This window comes from Bombina bombina, chromosome 12 (genome assembly GCF_027579735.1).
Source record: "Bombina bombina isolate aBomBom1 chromosome 12, aBomBom1.pri, whole genome shotgun sequence".
Classification (NCBI taxonomy): Eukaryota; Metazoa; Chordata; class Amphibia; order Anura; family Bombinatoridae; genus Bombina; species Bombina bombina.
Genome location: NC_069510.1, coordinates 9,660,961 through 9,679,861, shown reverse-complemented (window position 1 = coordinate 9,679,861; position 18,901 = coordinate 9,660,961). Strand labels below are relative to the sequence as shown.

The window sequence follows — 18,901 nt, the reverse complement described above, 5'->3', positions numbered from 1 at the left end:
TGCGCTTAGAATTAAGGTTTTGTGGCGACTTCATAACCCGAACTGTAGGGCCTTCTCATGTGAATCTAAGCAATATAAGTCTTTTTCTCGTATCGACTTTTTTCTAATCTCAGATAAAGTTTTTGGATTTAAACCGAAATCCCAGATTGGAGATTTTACCATATCTGATCATGCGCCTATCGCCTTAGAAATATCCTGGAGTGAGTCGAAGTACAAACCCTCTAGGAGCTATAGTATAATAATGCTGATTTTAAGAAATGGCTTATTGGTAAATGGCACGAGTATGTCATCCAGAAGGGGTCATATAGCCATAAAAGTGAGATTTTTTTGGGAAGCGGCAAAAACTGTTAGAGGGGAAGTTAAAAGCTATGCTGCTAGACTCAAGAAAAGATATCATGCTAAGGAAACTGAACTTTCAAATTATCTCAAGAATAAATGCAATATTTATTTGAATTCCCCTAATCAAGAAAACTGGAAGCGATATGTTAAGGCTAAACAGGAATGGGAAATTATTAACACACAAAAAGCGTCAATTCAGGAGCTTAGATCCAGAGCTAAATTTTATAGATATGGCAATAAGATTGGGAAATTTTTGGCTAAATGTGTTAAAATACAGGACTCCCAGAAATGTGTTAAAGTAATTAATAGGGATGGAGTTAGAATCACCGATACGGAATCAATTAATATAGAATCTTTTAATTACTTTAAGCAAATATATTCTGCTTCAGAACCGAACTATGATAACAAAACTAAGTTTTGGCAGATAATGTCTTTGCCTACTCTGTCTTTCTGAAGCGTTAGATATTTTAAATATGCCCATTTCAGAACAAGAAATTCACCAGGCGATAGACATATTAAAACTCGATAAAGCCCCGGGTCCAGATTTATTACCTGGTGAGTTTTATACATTTCTGAAAATAGAAATAATCCCAACACTCCTGAAACTCTTTAATGAATATTTTTCTGGCTAAAAGTCGCCATCTCATTTCTTTTCTGCTTCTACAATTACATTAATACCCAAAAAGGGTAAAGACCCAGAATTAATGGACTCACATCGTCCAATTTTCTTATTAAATTTGGATTACAAAATTTTAACGGCCATATTAGCTTATAGACTTAAAAAGTCTATTGCTCCATTGGTGCATATCGACCAGGTCGGCTTCATGTCCTACAGAAACTCATCTGCTAATTCTTCTATTAGAATCTCGCTCAGCCGCTTCAGAATATGATTCTGCCATTCTTTCTGTTGCCGCTCATAAGGCGTTTGATTCAATTACCTGGGATCATTTTTTTTTACATTGAGCCAATTTGGGTTTAAAGACCAATTCCTGAATTGTATAAAATCTATCTATGCAAAAGCTTCCTCTTCGATTTTTTTAAATGGATCCCTTACGGAATCTTTTTCTATGGCCAAGGGGACACATCAGAGCTGTCCGATTTCCCCGCTACTTTTTAATCTAGCTATTCAACCCCTGGCTATAGCTCTTAGGAAGGAATTAATTGGGATACCACTCAGAGGCTGTTACTATTTCTCTTTAACACGCAAACAGAAATCCCACTGATTTTAGACCTAGTTTCTGATTTTGGCTCTTTTTCTGGGTACAAAGTAAACACCTTCAAGTCAGAAATATTATGGATTCAGAAACCAACGCATGATAACGCTTCTCACCCATTTAAAACTGCTATAGATTATATTACATATCTTGGGATAAAAATAGGTGTAAATCCCACTAATTGATACAATTTAAATTATCCCCCTCTAATTATGAAAACTAAACAAATGTCGATGAATTGGGTGGCTTACCTCTATCGATTACTGCAAAAAATAATTTAATCAAAATGATTGTTTTACCTAAACTTCTGTATCTAATGCAGAATATTTCTATTTTGTTAACTAAAAGAGATATTAAGTCGCTTGAAGATTCTTTTAGGGTATTTCTTTGGGGGACTGATAGAAGACGCATTGCTTTGGAAAGGTTAGCACAACTTAAGCAGTTTGTGGGTCTAGATCTCCCGGGGTTAGCTATTCACAATAATATTTGCTTAACTAAATCAGTAATGGATTGTCTTATTGGAGGGGTTTATGTTGCATATTTGAAAGCTGAGCAGAATCTGGTTTACCCTTTTTCTCTACCCACCCTCCTACACTGCCCCAACAAGTTTATTCCTGTTAAAGTTAAGAAAAGGTATACTATTTATCATACTATAAAAGCCTGGCAATTCATAAGGTCCTACTTAAGGTATAAGAATGGATCTGTCTCTTTTTAAAATGAGAAACCACTCTATTAAATATTGGTATAGGATGTTACTCTCCAAATCGGTTGAGTTTAATACTTCCAATTTGTGTGCCAAGTGGCAATATGATTTTCCGGCATTAGATGAGGACACACTGAAACGCAGTATAGCGAACATTGAAAATACCACAGTTTCTGCAACCTGGCGTGAATCGCATATTAAGTTAATCAACAAGGTATATATATCTCCTGCGCGTTTAAATAACTGATACCCCAACTTACAGAATAATTGCCCTCGCTGTAATTCAACTGGAGCTGACCTGGTTCATATGTTCTGGAGCTGTACAAAAATATTTTAGTTTTGGCAATGTATATAATTTTGGCTAAGGAAACTGTTAAAATCCAACTTTACCCTTGATATTAAACATAAGCAAGCTTATGTAGATTTTATCAATACATTTATCTTAGGTGGGAGGTACCTAATTCTTAGGATTTTTTTTTTCTCACACCCCCTACATTTACACTGTGAGTTGGCAATCTTCTGCCCGTATTGGTTTGTCTTATATCTATGAATTACTAAATATATTTGCAACTACTATTATGTTGATACACCTAGGTACTGTTCATAGGACTTATTGTGGCCTATAATTTGTAGCTCTCTGACTTTTTTTTGCAACTCTATCTTTTGTTTTTTTTTATTTTTATAATTTAAGGCTCGAGAAATGTTTTGTTAAAGCTGCTGTAGATATGGCTACGAATTAATAGAAATAATATTAACCCCTTTCTATAAGGAATTCACAATACTAAGGTCAAAGAGCGTCCTAATCAAAGTTAGGGGAAGAAAATTAGTAAAGATAATAATGAGGGATGTCATTTATTTATGTATACTTAATGATGTTAATATTTGAAGCTTTTACTGTTGTTCATATGTGACATTATTTGAACCTCATTCACTTGTTTTTTTATATATATTTTATTATCCTCAATAAAAAAAAAAGACAGAATTATATTATGTAAGTGAAATCCATTAATTCAAAATGCATTAATTTTTTTATATGATAAAGATAGAAGTGCTGTTATTCAAAGGTACAATCGTTACTGTCAGCAACTGCCTCAATATTTCAGCTAATATTGGGGTCAATTACAATCTTTTCATTTTTTTATTAACTAATTGATCACCATCTTTTAGAGTCAAACACAGCGGAGATTTAGAATTGCCACAAGATTCGAACTCCATTTTCCCACAACAGCACTCCGATTTACCAATAATGGATCATGATCACAGAAATGGGTTAATGGAATGAATCTGTGTGTTTTTAGCTATAGGATAGAGTGGTGTTTCTAAGTGTAAAACAATCTGAATGCCCTTTTTAAATGGTCATAATGGATATTTTGTCCACATTTTCTGTATTATATTTCTATTAAGCTGTTAATTTAAAGGTATACTTTTAATAAATTAGGAAAACCTCACAACCTTTTTTCCCCCCAAGATTTTTACCTAACATCAAGAAGAGCATTGCGGAAAAATAATTTCCATCAAAATAATAGCCACTACTTATCTGCTCTTCTTTAGAGGGATTTTAACTCTGCTCATACTGTAAATAAGGAAACTGCTATTTGATGAGGTTTGAAATATCGTAAAAGTTCTAAACCTCACTGTACAGAACAAGGTTTGTTATTGCTGAATATCTATTACTGTAAGACGATGGAGACACGAGGCTCTGGATACTGTAAAACCTCACTGTACAGAACAAGGTTTGTTATTGCTGAATATCTATTACTGTAAGACGATGGAGACACGAGGCTCTGGATACTGTAAAACCTCACTGTACAGAACAAGGTTTGTTATTGCTGAATATCTATTACTGTAAGACGGAGACACGAGGTTCTAGATGCTGTAAAACCTCACTTTACAGAACAACGTTTGTTATTGTTGAATATCTATTACTGTAAGACAATGGAGACACAAGGTTCTAGATGCTGTAAAACCTCACTGTGCAGAACAAGGTTTGTTATTGCTGAATATATATTACTGTAAGAAGATGGAGACACAACGTTCTAGATGCTGTAAAACCTAACTGTACAGAACAAGGTTTGTTATTGCTGAATATCTATTACTGTAAGAAGATGAAGACACAAAGTTCTAGATGCTGTAAAACCTCACTGTACAGAACAAGGTTTGTCATTGCTGAATATCTATTACTGTAAGAAGATGCAGACACAGGGTTCTAGATGCTGTAAAACCTCACTGTACAGAACAAGGTTTGTTATTGCTGAATATCACTGTAAGAAGATGGAGACACAAAGTTCTAGATGCTGTAAAACTTCACTGTACAGAACAAGGTTTGTCATTGCTGAATATCTATTACTGTACAGAAGATGCAGACACGAGGTTCTAGATGCTGTAAAACCACTACAGAACAAGGTTTGGCATTGCTGAATATCTATTACTGTAAGAAGATGAAGACACGAAGTTCTAGATGCTGTAAAACCTCACTGTACAGAACAAGGTTTGGCATTGCTGAATATCTATTACTGTAAGAAGATGAAGACACGAAGTTCGAGATGCTGTAAAACCTCACTGTACAGAACAAGGTTTGTCATTGCTGAATATCTATTACTGTAAGAAGATACAGACACAGGGTTCTAGATGCTGTAAAACCTCACTGTACAGAACAAGGTTTGTTATTGCTGAATATCACTGTAAGAAGATGGAGACACAAAGTTCTAGATGCTGTTAAACCTCACTGTACAGAACAAGGTTTGTTATTGCTGAATATCACTGTAAGAAGATGGAGACACAAAGTTCTAGATGCTGTAAAACTTCACTGTACAGAACAAGGTTTGTCATTGCTGAATATCTATTACTGTACAGAAGATGCAGACACGAGGTTCTAGATGCTGTAAAACCTCACTACAGAACAAGGTTTGGCATTGCTGAATATCTATTACTGTAAGAAGATGAAGACACGAAGTTCTAGATGCTGTAAAACCTCACTGTACAGAACAAGGTTTGGCATTGCTGAATATCTATTACTGTAAGAAGATGAAGACACGAAGTTCGAGATGCTGTAAAACCTCACTGTACAGAACAAGGTTTGTCATTGCTGAATATCTATTACTGTAAGAAGATACAGACACAGGGTTCTAGATGCTGTAAAACCTCACTGTACAGAACAAGGTTTGTTATTGCTGAATATCACTGTAAGAAGATGGAGACACAAAGTTCTAGATGCTGTTAAACCTCACTGTACAGAACAAGGTTTGTCATTGCAGAATATCTATTACTGTACAGAAGATGCAGACACGAGGTTCTAGATGCTGTAAAATCTCACTGTACAGAACAAGGTTTGTTATTGCTGAATATCTATTACTGTAAGGAGGAGACACAAGGTTCTAAATACTGTAAAACCTCACTGTACAGAACAAGGTTTGGCATTGCTGAATATCTATTACTGTAAGAAGATGCAGACACAGGGTTCTAGATGCTGTTAAACCTCACTGTACAGAACAAGGTTTGTTATTGCTGAATATCACTGTAAGAAGATGGAGACACAAAGTTCTAGATGCTGTTAAACCTCACTGTACAGAACAAGGTTTGTCATTGCTGAATATCTATTACTGTACAGAAGATGCAGACACGAGGTTCTAGATGCTGTAAAACCTCACTGTACAGAACAAGGTTTGTTATTGCTGAATATCTATTACTGTAAGGAGGAAACACAAGGTTCTAAATACTGTAAACCTCACTGTACAGAACAAGGTTTGGCATTGCTGAATATCTATTACTGTAAGAAGATGGAGACACAAGGTTCTAGATGCTGTAAAACCTCACTGTACAGAACAAGGTTTGTTATTGCTGAATATCTATTACTGTAAGATGATGGAGACACAAGGTTCTAGATGCTGTAAAACCTCACTGTACAGAACAAGGTTTGTTATTGCTGAATATCTATTACTGTAAGGAGGAGACACAAGGTTCTAGATGCTGTAAAACCTCACTGTACAGAACAAGGTTTGTTATTGCTGAATATCTATTACTGTAAGACGATGGAGACACCAAGTTCTAGATGCTGTAAAACCTTACTGTACAGAACAAGGTTTGTTATTGCTGAAAATCTATTACTGTAAGGAGGAGACACAAGGTTCTAAATACTGTAAAACCTCACTGTACAGAACAAGGTTTGGCATTGCTGAATATCTATTACTGTAAGAAGATGAAGACACGAAGTTCTAGATGCTGTAAAACCTCACTGTACAGAACAAGGTTTCTCATTGCTGAATATCTATTACTGTAAGAAGATGCAGACACAGGGTTCTAGATGCTGTAAAACCTCACTGTACAGAACAAGGTTTGTTATTGCTGAATATCTATTACTGTAAGGAGGAGACACAAGGTTCTAGATGCTGTAAAACATCACTGTACAGAACAAGGTTTGTTATTGCTGAATATCTATTACTGTAAGAAGATGCAGACACAAGGTTCTAGATACTGTAAAACCTCACTGTACAGAACAAGGTTTGTTATTGCTGAATATCTATTACTGTAAGAAGATGGAAACACAACGTTCTAGATGCTGTAAAACCTCACTGTACAGAACAAAGTTTGTTATTGCTGAATATCTATTACTTTAAGATGATGGAGACACAAGGTTCTAGATGCTGTAAAACATCACTGTACAAAACAAGGTTTGTTATTAACAGCACTCCGATTTACCAATAATGGATCATGATCACAGAAATGGGTTAATGGAATGAATCTGTGTGTTTTTAGCTATAGGATAGAGTGGTGTTTCTAAGTGTAAAACAATCTGAATGCCCTTTTTAAATGGTCATAATGGATATTTTGTCCACATTTTCTGTATTATATTTCTATTAAGCTGTTAATTTAAAGGTATACTTTTAATAAATTAGGAAAACCTCACAACCTTTTTTCCCCCCAAGATTTTTACCTAACATCAAGAAGAGCATTGCGGAAAAATAATTTCCATCAAAATAATAGCCACTACTTATCTGCTCTTCTTTAGAGGGATTTTAACTCTGCTCATACTGTAAATAAGGAAACTGCTATTTGATGAGGTTTGAAATATCGTAAAAGTTCTAAACCTCACTGTACAGAACAAGGTTTGTTATTGCTGAATATCTATTACTGTAAGACGATGGAGACACGAGGCTCTGGATACTGTAAAACCTCACTGTACAGAACAAGGTTTGTTATTGCTGAATATCTATTACTGTAAGACGATGGAGACACGAGGCTCTGGATACTGTAAAACCTCACTGTACAGAACAAGGTTTGTTATTGCTGAATATCTATTACTGTAAGACGGAGACACGAGGTTCTAGATGCTGTAAAACCTCACTGTACAGAACAACGTTTGTTATTGTTGAATATCTATTACTGTAAGACAATGGAGACACAAGGTTCTAGATGCTGTAAAACCTCACTGTGCAGAACAAGGTTTGTTATTGCTGAATATATATTACTGTAAGAAGATGGAGACACAACGTTCTAGATGCTGTAAAACCTAACTGTACAGAACAAGGTTTGTTATTGCTGAATATCTATTACTGTAAGAAGATGAAGACACAAAGTTCTAGATGCTGTAAAACCTCACTGTACAGAACAAGGTTTGTCATTGCTGAATATCTATTACTGTAAGAAGATGCAGACACAGGGTTCTAGATGCTGTAAAACCTCACTGTACAGAACAAGGTTTGTTATTGCTGAATATCACTGTAAGAAGATGGAGACACAAAGTTCTAGATGCTGTAAAACTTCACTGTACAGAACAAGGTTTGTCATTGCTGAATATCTATTACTGTACAGAAGATGCAGACACGAGGTTCTAGATGCTGTAAAACCTCACTACAGAACAAGGTTTGGCATTGCTGAATATCTATTACTGTAAGAAGATGAAGACACGAAGTTCTAGATGCTGTAAAACCTCACTGTACAGAACAAGGTTTGGCATTGCTGAATATCTATTACTGTAAGAAGATGAAGACACGAAGTTCGAGATGCTGTAAAACCTCACTGTACAGAACAAGGTTTGTCATTGCTGAATATCTATTACTGTAAGAAGATACAGACACAGGGTTCTAGATGCTGTAAAACCTCACTGTACAGAACAAGGTTTGTTATTGCTGAATATCACTGTAAGAAGATGGAGACACAAAGTTCTAGATGCTGTTAAACCTCACTGTACAGAACAAGGTTTGTTATTGCTGAATATCACTGTAAGAAGATGGAGACACAAAGTTCTAGATGCTGTAAAACTTCACTGTACAGAACAAGGTTTGTCATTGCTGAATATCTATTACTGTACAGAAGATGCAGACACGAGGTTCTAGATGCTGTAAAACCTCACTACAGAACAAGGTTTGGCATTGCTGAATATCTATTACTGTAAGAAGATGAAGACACGAAGTTCTAGATGCTGTAAAACCTCACTGTACAGAACAAGGTTTGGCATTGCTGAATATCTATTACTGTAAGAAGATGAAGACACGAAGTTCGAGATGCTGTAAAACCTCACTGTACAGAACAAGGTTTGTCATTGCTGAATATCTATTACTGTAAGAAGATACAGACACAGGGTTCTAGATGCTGTAAAACCTCACTGTACAGAACAAGGTTTGTTATTGCTGAATATCACTGTAAGAAGATGGAGACACAAAGTTCTAGATGCTGTTAAACCTCACTGTACAGAACAAGGTTTGTCATTGCAGAATATCTATTACTGTACAGAAGATGCAGACACGAGGTTCTAGATGCTGTAAAATCTCACTGTACAGAACAAGGTTTGTTATTGCTGAATATCTATTACTGTAAGGAGGAGACACAAGGTTCTAAATACTGTAAAACCTCACTGTACAGAACAAGGTTTGGCATTGCTGAATATCTATTACTGTAAGAAGATGCAGACACAGGGTTCTAGATGCTGTTAAACCTCACTGTACAGAACAAGGTTTGTTATTGCTGAATATCACTGTAAGAAGATGGAGACACAAAGTTCTAGATGCTGTTAAACCTCACTGTACAGAACAAGGTTTGTCATTGCTGAATATCTATTACTGTACAGAAGATGCAGACACGAGGTTCTAGATGCTGTAAAACCTCACTGTACAGAACAAGGTTTGTTATTGCTGAATATCTATTACTGTAAGGAGGAAACACAAGGTTCTAAATACTGTAAACCTCACTGTACAGAACAAGGTTTGGCATTGCTGAATATCTATTACTGTAAGAAGATGGAGACACAAGGTTCTAGATGCTGTAAAACCTCACTGTACAGAACAAGGTTTGTTATTGCTGAATATCTATTACTGTAAGATGATGGAGACACAAGGTTCTAGATGCTGTAAAACCTCACTGTACAGAACAAGGTTTGTTATTGCTGAATATCTATTACTGTAAGGAGGAGACACAAGGTTCTAGATGCTGTAAAACCTCACTGTACAGAACAAGGTTTGTTATTGCTGAATATCTATTACTGTAAGACGATGGAGACACCAAGTTCTAGATGCTGTAAAACCTTACTGTACAGAACAAGGTTTGTTATTGCTGAAAATCTATTACTGTAAGGAGGAGACACAAGGTTCTAAATACTGTAAAACCTCACTGTACAGAACAAGGTTTGGCATTGCTGAATATCTATTACTGTAAGAAGATGAAGACACGAAGTTCTAGATGCTGTAAAACCTCACTGTACAGAACAAGGTTTCTCATTGCTGAATATCTATTACTGTAAGAAGATGCAGACACAGGGTTCTAGATGCTGTAAAACCTCACTGTACAGAACAAGGTTTGTTATTGCTGAATATCTATTACTGTAAGGAGGAGACACAAGGTTCTAGATGCTGTAAAACATCACTGTACAGAACAAGGTTTGTTATTGCTGAATATCTATTACTGTAAGAAGATGCAGACACAAGGTTCTAGATACTGTAAAACCTCACTGTACAGAACAAGGTTTGTTATTGCTGAATATCTATTACTGTAAGAAGATGGAAACACAACGTTCTAGATGCTGTAAAACCTCACTGTACAGAACAAAGTTTGTTATTGCTGAATATCTATTACTTTAAGATGATGGAGACACAAGGTTCTAGATGCTGTAAAACATCACTGTACAAAACAAGGTTTGTTATTGCTGAATATCTATTACTGTAAGATGATGGAGACACAAGGTTCTTGATGCTGTAAAACCTCACTGTACAGAAAAAAGTTTGTTATTGCTGAATATATATTACTGTAAGATGATGGAGACACAAGGTTCTAGATGCTGTAAAACCTCACTGTACAAAACAAGGTTTGTTATTGCTTAATATCTATTACTGTAAGATGATGGGAAATACAATAAACCTCACTCGGAGGAGACCCATGGTGCACTTGCTTAAGATGATGGAGACACAAGGTTCTTGATGCTGTAAAACCTCACTGTACAGAACAAGGTTTTTCAATGCTGAGTATCTGTTACTGTAAGATGATGCAGACACAAAGTTATAGCTGCTGTAAAGCCACACTGTACAAAACAAGGTTTATTTTTGCTGAATATCTATTACTGTAAGATGATGGAGACACAACGTTCTAGTTGCTGTAAAACCTCACTGTACAGAACAAGGTTTGTCATTGCTGAATATCTATTACTGTAAGAAGATGGAGACAAAAGGTTCTAGATGCGGTAAAACCTCACTGTACAGAACAAAGTTTGTTATTGCTTAATATCTATTACTGTAAGATGATGGGAAATACAATAAACCTCACTTGAAGGATGAGACCCTTGGTGCACCTGCTTACTGAAATGTACTTAATCCATGTGAACACAAGTTTTTTCTGGAGCCAATTGACTGTATTCCCAAAAGAGTAGCCACAGAGTCAATATTGCAGCTAATAATATCACTCCTGCTTCACAGCTATATTTTCTTACGCCTTTAGGAAGGCCCTTCTCCTGGGCTTTACCTGGCTAGGGAGGCTCCTGTGGGTACCTTGTGCTTAAGGCCGATAGCCTCACACTCTTCCACGGATCCTTCGCGTGAACTCGCTGCTGATACTTCCGCGGGCCTCCGCTCCAGGTGATGACGTCACACGACGTAGCCGGCTTCCTGGGGGTGAAGTGATCACTTGGAATCAAAACTTCCTCGTTGTTGCTCCGTTGAAAACGTACACATCCCACTACATGGTATTAGTATCAAAGTGTAGGAAAAAGCTTGCTGGGATACAGGTTGTCTCCTCTTCTCCAATGTGGCCATCAATAAGTTCCAAAAAACGAATCTGGAGGGAGGGCAGCTGAATAAAACATTACTTTATTTTCTTCATTTAAAAAGGTAACAAGTGCACAGTTTATACAGTGTATTTGCCCATTAGCAGCAAATAAAGCTAACACGTTTCAGATCTTAGGTTTTACCTGCTTCTCTTGGGCTTAAAAAGAGAGGTAAAAACATTGCATTCATTAATGGGCAGGTGATTACTAATTACCATTTAGTCAATTCCCTTAAAGAAATACTGAGTACGGCATCCATGCCGAAACGCGTTAGCTTTATCTGCTGCTAATGGGCAAATACACTGTATAAACTTGTTACCTTTTTAAATGAAGAAAATAAAGTAATGTTTTATTCAGCTACTCTCTCTCCAGATTCGTTTTTTGGAAGTGTAAGATGATGGAGACACAAGGCTCTAGATGCTGCAAATCGTGTTTTTTCCTTACATGTTAAATTGTAATCACAAAAAAGCAGTTGCTCATAGAAATCCCATTTAAGAATATGAAATTATATATATATAAAAAATTTGTGGCACAATTATATTGGCACCCCTATGAATCTATATGAGAAAAATATATTTGAAGTATATTCTTATTTATATTTCACATCATTTAGTACACCTGGATGACTAGGAACAGAAAATTGTTCAACCGTGACTTCTGTTTCATAGGGGCATAAATATTAGATAGCACATAGGCCAAATTCCCTTAGTTATTCATCACAATAGGTAAGACCAAGGAATATAGCTGTGATGTGCGCCAAAAGGTTATTGAGCTTCACAAAATGGGAAGTGGCTACAAGAAAATTACAAAAGCATTGAAAATGTCCATTTTCACCATCAGGGCAATAATTAAGAAGTCCCAGTCAGCTGGAATTGTTATGAATCAACCTGGAAGAGGACTTGTGACTATTGTCTCGACACACTGTGAAGAGAATGGTTCTAGTGGCCAAAATATATCCAAAGATCACAGCTGGAGAATTGCAGAAATTCATTGCATCTTGGGGTCAAAAATAAGTCTCTACTCTCATCCGTCATCCAAAAAACAAACTCAAGCATCTTCAGTTTGTCAGACACTTCTGGAACTTCAAATGGGATCGAGTTCTATGAACAGACAAAAAACAAAATAGAGCTTTTTGGCAATAAACTCCAGAGGTGGGTTTGGCGCACACACAGAGGTATCCATATGGAAAAGTACCTCATGCACACGGTTAAATATGGTGTTGGCTCTTTAATGTTTTGAGGCTGTTTTTTTTGCCAGAGTACCTGTACATTTTGTTAGGATACTAAATGTATTCACCAATCGGCAAGCACCACCCTGGGTGCTGACACAAAAATGGGCTTGCTCCTTAGCTTTACATTCCTGCTTTTTCAAGTAGAGATAGCAAAAGAAAGAAGAAAAATTGATAATAGGAGTAAATTAGAAAGTAGCTTCAAAATTGCTGCTTTATCTGAATCATGAAAGAAATAATGTGTGTTTCATATCCCTTTAATGTGATGTATAATTTAATATTTATTTTACAAATCGATCTTCATATTCAGTGGAATAATTTTATTATCATTGTCATTATGATGTTGCTGCTTTATTAGTGCTGGGTCCTAAGCAATTCCATCTCCTCCACTCTGCCTTTCATTATTTCTGCAACTCAGATGACAAATATGTAGCTTTACTAAACGATTTGTTTAGAGGGGAGACTTTGTGGTCCTAGGCGCTGGACATGAGTACAAAGTTTCTCCTATGGCAAGTTTTGCAAGCTCCTGAGAATGAATGGCTTACTTGTGAGCTACTGCTATTGCTACAGTCAATACTAACTAAAAATACCAGAGCTGCTTGGACAATAGGTGGAATGCGTGAACACGATTATGGGCCTGATTACTCGTGGCTTGTTAAGTTATTGTGCAAGCGAAAAGGGGTTTATCACAGGTAGGGATGCACCGAAATTTCAGCCGCAGAAACGTGGCATTTTTGGCTATTTCGGTTTTTGTTTTTTTGCCTGTTATTTTCGGTAAAATTATTGTGTAGCATATTTCAAATTTGATGCTAGCCTAGAGCTACTGTTTGAGTTTATTTCTTGACCTACTGTTTCTCATATAATAATAGTTTTCTAGGACTATACTTTATTTGGATAATTGGTAAAACATAATACTGTTAAATCTGATTCTGTTACACAGAACTAAATACAGAATAATACGGTATATTGATATTTAATATTGTTTTAAGTAGGGATGCACCGAAATTTGTTTGCAGAAACAGTTTGGCTGAAAATGTCATTATCGTTTTTTTGGTCTTGGTTAAATTATTGTGTAGCATATTATTGTTTTAAGATATTTTTGTCCAATTTTAGTGTGTTGCTTTCAAAAAAAGTGTGGTTATTTTAATTTATTGGCTTGCAGGTTTTCAATTCAGATTCATTCATAAAATAATCTAGTTATGCAAAAAAAAAGTTAAAAAAAAAAATATTTTAAAATAATTTGGAAAAAAAAGACATTTTCGGTTTCTGTTTCTGGTTTTCGGCTAAGTGCATCCTGGATTTTCGGATTCGGTTTCGGTCCAGAATTTCCATTTCGGCGCATCACTAATCACAGGTGTTTGCGTGCATCGGGTTTACAGCTCGTATTACAAGTTGAAAGTAAACGCAATCGCTTGTATGCAATCGCTTTTTATTCTAGAATGAAATATTAATATTTTCATTTCGGGTTAGCGCACTTAAGAATATGCGAACGTGTTCACGCGAGTAGGTTTTTTTGCTCCGTTGAATTCTATGGGAAAATACATTCTCATGCGCATGATATTCTAAGTCCGACTTTTTACGCGCTGTTTACTTTCAACTTGTAATAGGAGTGCTCCCCGATGTTCGCAAAAAGCTAACTTTTAGCAGAGTTAGCGCTCGAGCAGGAGCATTAAATACAGTTGCACTTGTAATCTGGCATTAAATAAGCTATTGTAAGTTATATTAATTTCATTTATAAGTCCCTTGTACCCCGAAGTTTTGTTGCTTGTTTGAAGCTGGTGTGACATGAGACATATCCAGCATTTATCTGCCTCATATTACTGCTTTAGTCACCTCTAGCGAAGGGAATATGCAAAGGCAGCATTAATGAATGTATGTCCTTACTTAGTTGCTGTTGGAGAGATTTGCTTTAAAACATAGCTAGGTTATGTATGTACCTCACAACGTATACAAGAAAAATAAACACACCTCTTTAACAGTCCTCTATTTGTTTTTGGTGTTTGTTTTTAGGCCGGGCACACTCCATGACTTCCACAGTCATGAAATTGCAGAGCAGCTCACTCTGTTGGATGCTGAACTCTTCTACAAAATAGAGGTAGGAGTCTATTGAACCCCCTGTTATGGTGTCTATCATGATTCCCTCAATCTCTCCCTGACTGACAGACTTATTAACCCCCTGTAATAATGTGTATCCTGATTTTATCCATCTCTCACTTACTGACGGACTTATTAACCCCTTGTTATAATGTATATCCTGATTTAATCCATCTATCACTGACCAACATACTTGTTAACCCCCTGTGATATTGTGTATCCTGATTTCTTTCCTATGGCTTGGAGAGGCCACAACGTCATTCCAATTACTAGTGGGGATATTCAACTCCTGGCCAGCAGGAGGAGGCAAAGAGCACCCCAGCAAAGCTGTTAAGTGTAACTTCCCTTACCCATAATCCCCAGTCATTCTCTTTGCCTCTGTCAATAGAGGATGTGCGAAGACAGTGTCTGAAGATATTTAATCCTTTTATGGGTATTTTTCCCTGCAAGCAAGGATTGGGGTCTAGCTGTGTCCACGTCAATCTCTTTAGTAAGAGTAGTGGTGGCTTTTAGCAGTTAGAATGCGGCGAGGTGGTCTTTGCTTTACTTCTAACATTTTGCTACCCCCTTGCCGAAAGCCAGGGTTGGCTACTCTGTTCTGGATTACAGGTCCCTGACAGGCAGTGGAGTACCGGTCACACCTTAGTAGCTGTCATCTGCCCTGCAGCTGGATCCACAGGTAAGTGCTTTTGCCTTCTAGGTACTGAAGGACAGCACTTTTGAGGTTAACCCTCAAGTGGACATCTTTTGGTACTCAGTTAAATCTACAAATCATAAAAAACAGTGCTCCAACAATGTGATAAATGTGAAGAAGATGGTCTAAAATTCAGACCAAAGACAAGAACTAATCATATAAGTAGCCTTAATATGTAAATATTATTCATAAATAGTGTAGTGTAGGTTAGCAGGAGCTTTCCAGGCCAAGCACAAAAAGTTCAATGTCCCAAATGAATATCCAACAACCGCTTGTATTTATTTCGATAGATTGTGGAAACTTTAGCGCAACAAGTGTCGGATCATGATTTGTCTAGCATTGTTAAGTTGATTTAACATGCTAATATTTTCATTTGTGATGCCATTTTTGATATCATCAAAATTGATGTTAGCTATATGTCTTTAGCTATTTTAGCTAGAAGAGCTTTGTGGCTTAAATCTTGGAATGCTGATATGACTTCTAAGTCCAGATTGCTATCTCTTTCTTTCCAAGGTAATAAATGATTTGGTTCTCAGTTGGATTAAATAATTTCAACTGTCACTGGGGGGAAGGGAGTCTTTTTTGCCTCAGGATAAAAAAACCTAAGGGTAAATCTAAAGCTTCTAACCGTTTTCGTTCCTTTCGACATAATAAGGAACAGAAATCTAATCCTTCCCCAAAGGAATATTTTTCCAATTGGAAGCCTTCCTCAAATTGGAATAAATCCAAGCCATTTAAGAGATCAAAGCCAGCCCCCAAGTCTGCATGAAGGTACAGCCCTCATTCCAGCTCAGCTGGTAGGGGGCAGATTAAACTTTTTCAAAGATGTTTGGATCAGTTCAGTCCAAAATCATTGGATTCAGAGTATTGTCTCTCAGGGGTATTGAATAGGATTCAGAGAAAGACCGCCTGTGAGAAGTTTTTTTTCTCTCACGCATTCCAGCGAACCAAGTAAAGGCTCAGGCTTTCCTGAAGTGTGTTTAAGACCTGGAGTTATCAGGGGTAATCATGCCAGTTCCGTTTCAGGAACAGGGTCTGGGGTTTTATTCAAATCTATTCATTATCCCAAAGAAAGAAAATTCAGACCAGTTCTGGATCTAAAGATTTTGAATCGATATGTAAGAGTACCAACTTTCAAGATGGTGACTATAAGGACTATTCTGCCTTTTGTTCAGCAAGGGCATTATATGTTCACAATAGACTTACAGGATGCATATCTTCATATTCCAATTCAGTTCCTGAGATTCTCTTTTCTAGACAAGCATTACCAATTTGTTGCTCTTCCTTTTGGCCTAGCGACAGCTCCAAGAATCTTTTCAAAGGTTCTCGGTGCCCTACTCTCTGTAATCAGAGAGTGGGGTATTGCGGTGTTTCCTTATTTGGACGATATCTTGGTACTTGCTCAGTCTTTACGTTCTGCAGAATCTCGCACGTATCAACTAGTGTTGTTTCTTCTAAGACATGGTTGGAGGATCAATTTACCAAAAAGTTCTTTGATTCTTCAGACAAGGGTAACCTTTTTAGGTTTCCAGATAGATTGTGTCCATGACTTTGTCTCTAACAGACAAGAGATGTTTGAAATTGGTTGCAGCCTGTCAGAACCTTCAGTCTGTCATTCCCTTCAGTAGCTATGTGCATGGAAGTTTTAGGTCTCATGACTGCAGCATCTGACGCGATCCCCTTTGTTCGTTTTCATATGAGACCTCTCCAGCTTTGTATGCTGAACCAATTGTGCAGGGATTATACAAGGATATCACAATTAATATCCTTAAATCCCAATGTTCGACTTTCTCTGACTTGGTGGTTAGATCACCATCGTATAATTCTAGGGGCCTCTTTCGTTCGTCCAACCTGGACTGTGATCAGAACAGATGTGAGTCTTTCAGGTTGGGGAGCTGTTTGGTGATCTCTGACAGCATAAGGGGTTTGGAAATCTCAAGAAGCGAGATTACCAATCAATATTTTGGACCTCCGTGCAATTCTCAGGGCTCTTCAGTTTTGGCCTCTGTTGAAGACAGAACCGTTCATTTGTTTTCAGACAGACAATATCACAACTGTGGCATATGTCAATCATCAGGGTGGGACTCGCAGTCCTCAAGCTATGAAAGAAGTATCCCGGATACTTGTTTGGGCGGAATCCAACTACTGTCTTAATTTCTGCGGTTCATATCCCAGGTATAGACAATTGGGAAGCGGATTATCTCAGTCGTTAGACTTTACTTCCGAGAGAATGGTTATCTCTACCCAGATGTGTTTTCTCACATTGTTCAGATGTGGGGGCTTCCAGAAATAGATCTGATGGCATCTCATCTAAACAAAAAACTTCCCAGGTACCTGTCCAGGTCCAGGGATCCTCAGGCGGAAGCAGTGGATGCGTTGACACTTCCTTGGTGTTATCAACCTGCTTATATTTTCCCGCCTCTAGTTCTTCTTCTTCCAAGAGTGATTTTCAAAATCATCATGGAATAATCGTTTGTGCTGCTGGTGGCTCCAGCATAGCCTCACAGGTTTTGGTATGCAGATCTTGTTGAGATGTCAAGTTGCCAACCTTGGCCACTTCCATTAAGGCCAGACCTTCTATCTCAAGGTCCCTTTTTACCATCAGGATCTCAAATCATTAAATTTGAAGGTATGGAAATTGAACGCTTAGTGCTTAGTCATAGAGGTTTCTCTGACTCAGTGATTAATACTATGTTACAGGCTCGTAAATCTGTTTCTAGAAAGATTTATTATCGAGTTTGGAAGACTTACATTTCATGGTGTTCTGCTCATAAATTTTCTTGGCATTCTTTTAGAATTCCTAGAATTTTACAGTTTCTTCAGGATGGTTTGGATAAAGGTTTGTCTGCAAGTTCCTTGAAAGGACAAATCTCTGCTCTTTCTGTTTTATTCCACAGAAAAATTGCTAAACTAATTGATATTCACTGTTTTGTACAGGCTTTGGTTCGTATCAAGCATGTCATTAAATCATTCTCTCCTCCTTGGAGCCTTAATTTGGTTTTGAAGTGTCAGGATTTTTTCCCTGATCTGTTTGCCATGTGCTGCTATCAGCCATTTTACTCACCTCTCTTGCTGACTCTGGTGCATACTTTGTGATGCTGCATACATCAATCATCAAGGAGGGACTCACAGTCCTCTGGCTATGAAAGAAGTATCTCGAATTCTGGTATGGGCGGAATCCAGCTCCTGTCTAGTTTCTGCGGTTCATATCCCAGGTATAGACAATTGGGAAGCGGATTATCTCAGTCGCCAAACGTTACATCCGGGCGAATGGTCTCTTCACCCAGAGGTATTTCTTCAGATTGTTCAAATGTGGGGACTTCCAGAAATAGATCTGATGGCCTCTCATCTAAACAAGAAACTTCCCAGGTATCTGTCCAGATCC

General features: G+C 37.2%; 1 protein-coding gene across 6 annotated transcripts in view; it reads left to right on the top strand.

The window, feature by feature from the left end:
- Positions 1-18,901, top strand: part of RAPGEF1 (Rap guanine nucleotide exchange factor 1) — a 270,865-nt gene that overhangs the window by 234,475 nt on the left and 17,489 nt on the right. For all 6 annotated transcript variants that reach the window (XM_053695533.1, XM_053695530.1, XM_053695528.1 and 3 more), the window contains one exon: positions 14,739-14,823. In XM_053695533.1, coding sequence (XP_053551508.1) covers positions 14,739-14,823 — 85 coding nt within the window. The remainder of the gene's footprint in view (positions 1-14,738; positions 14,824-18,901) is intronic.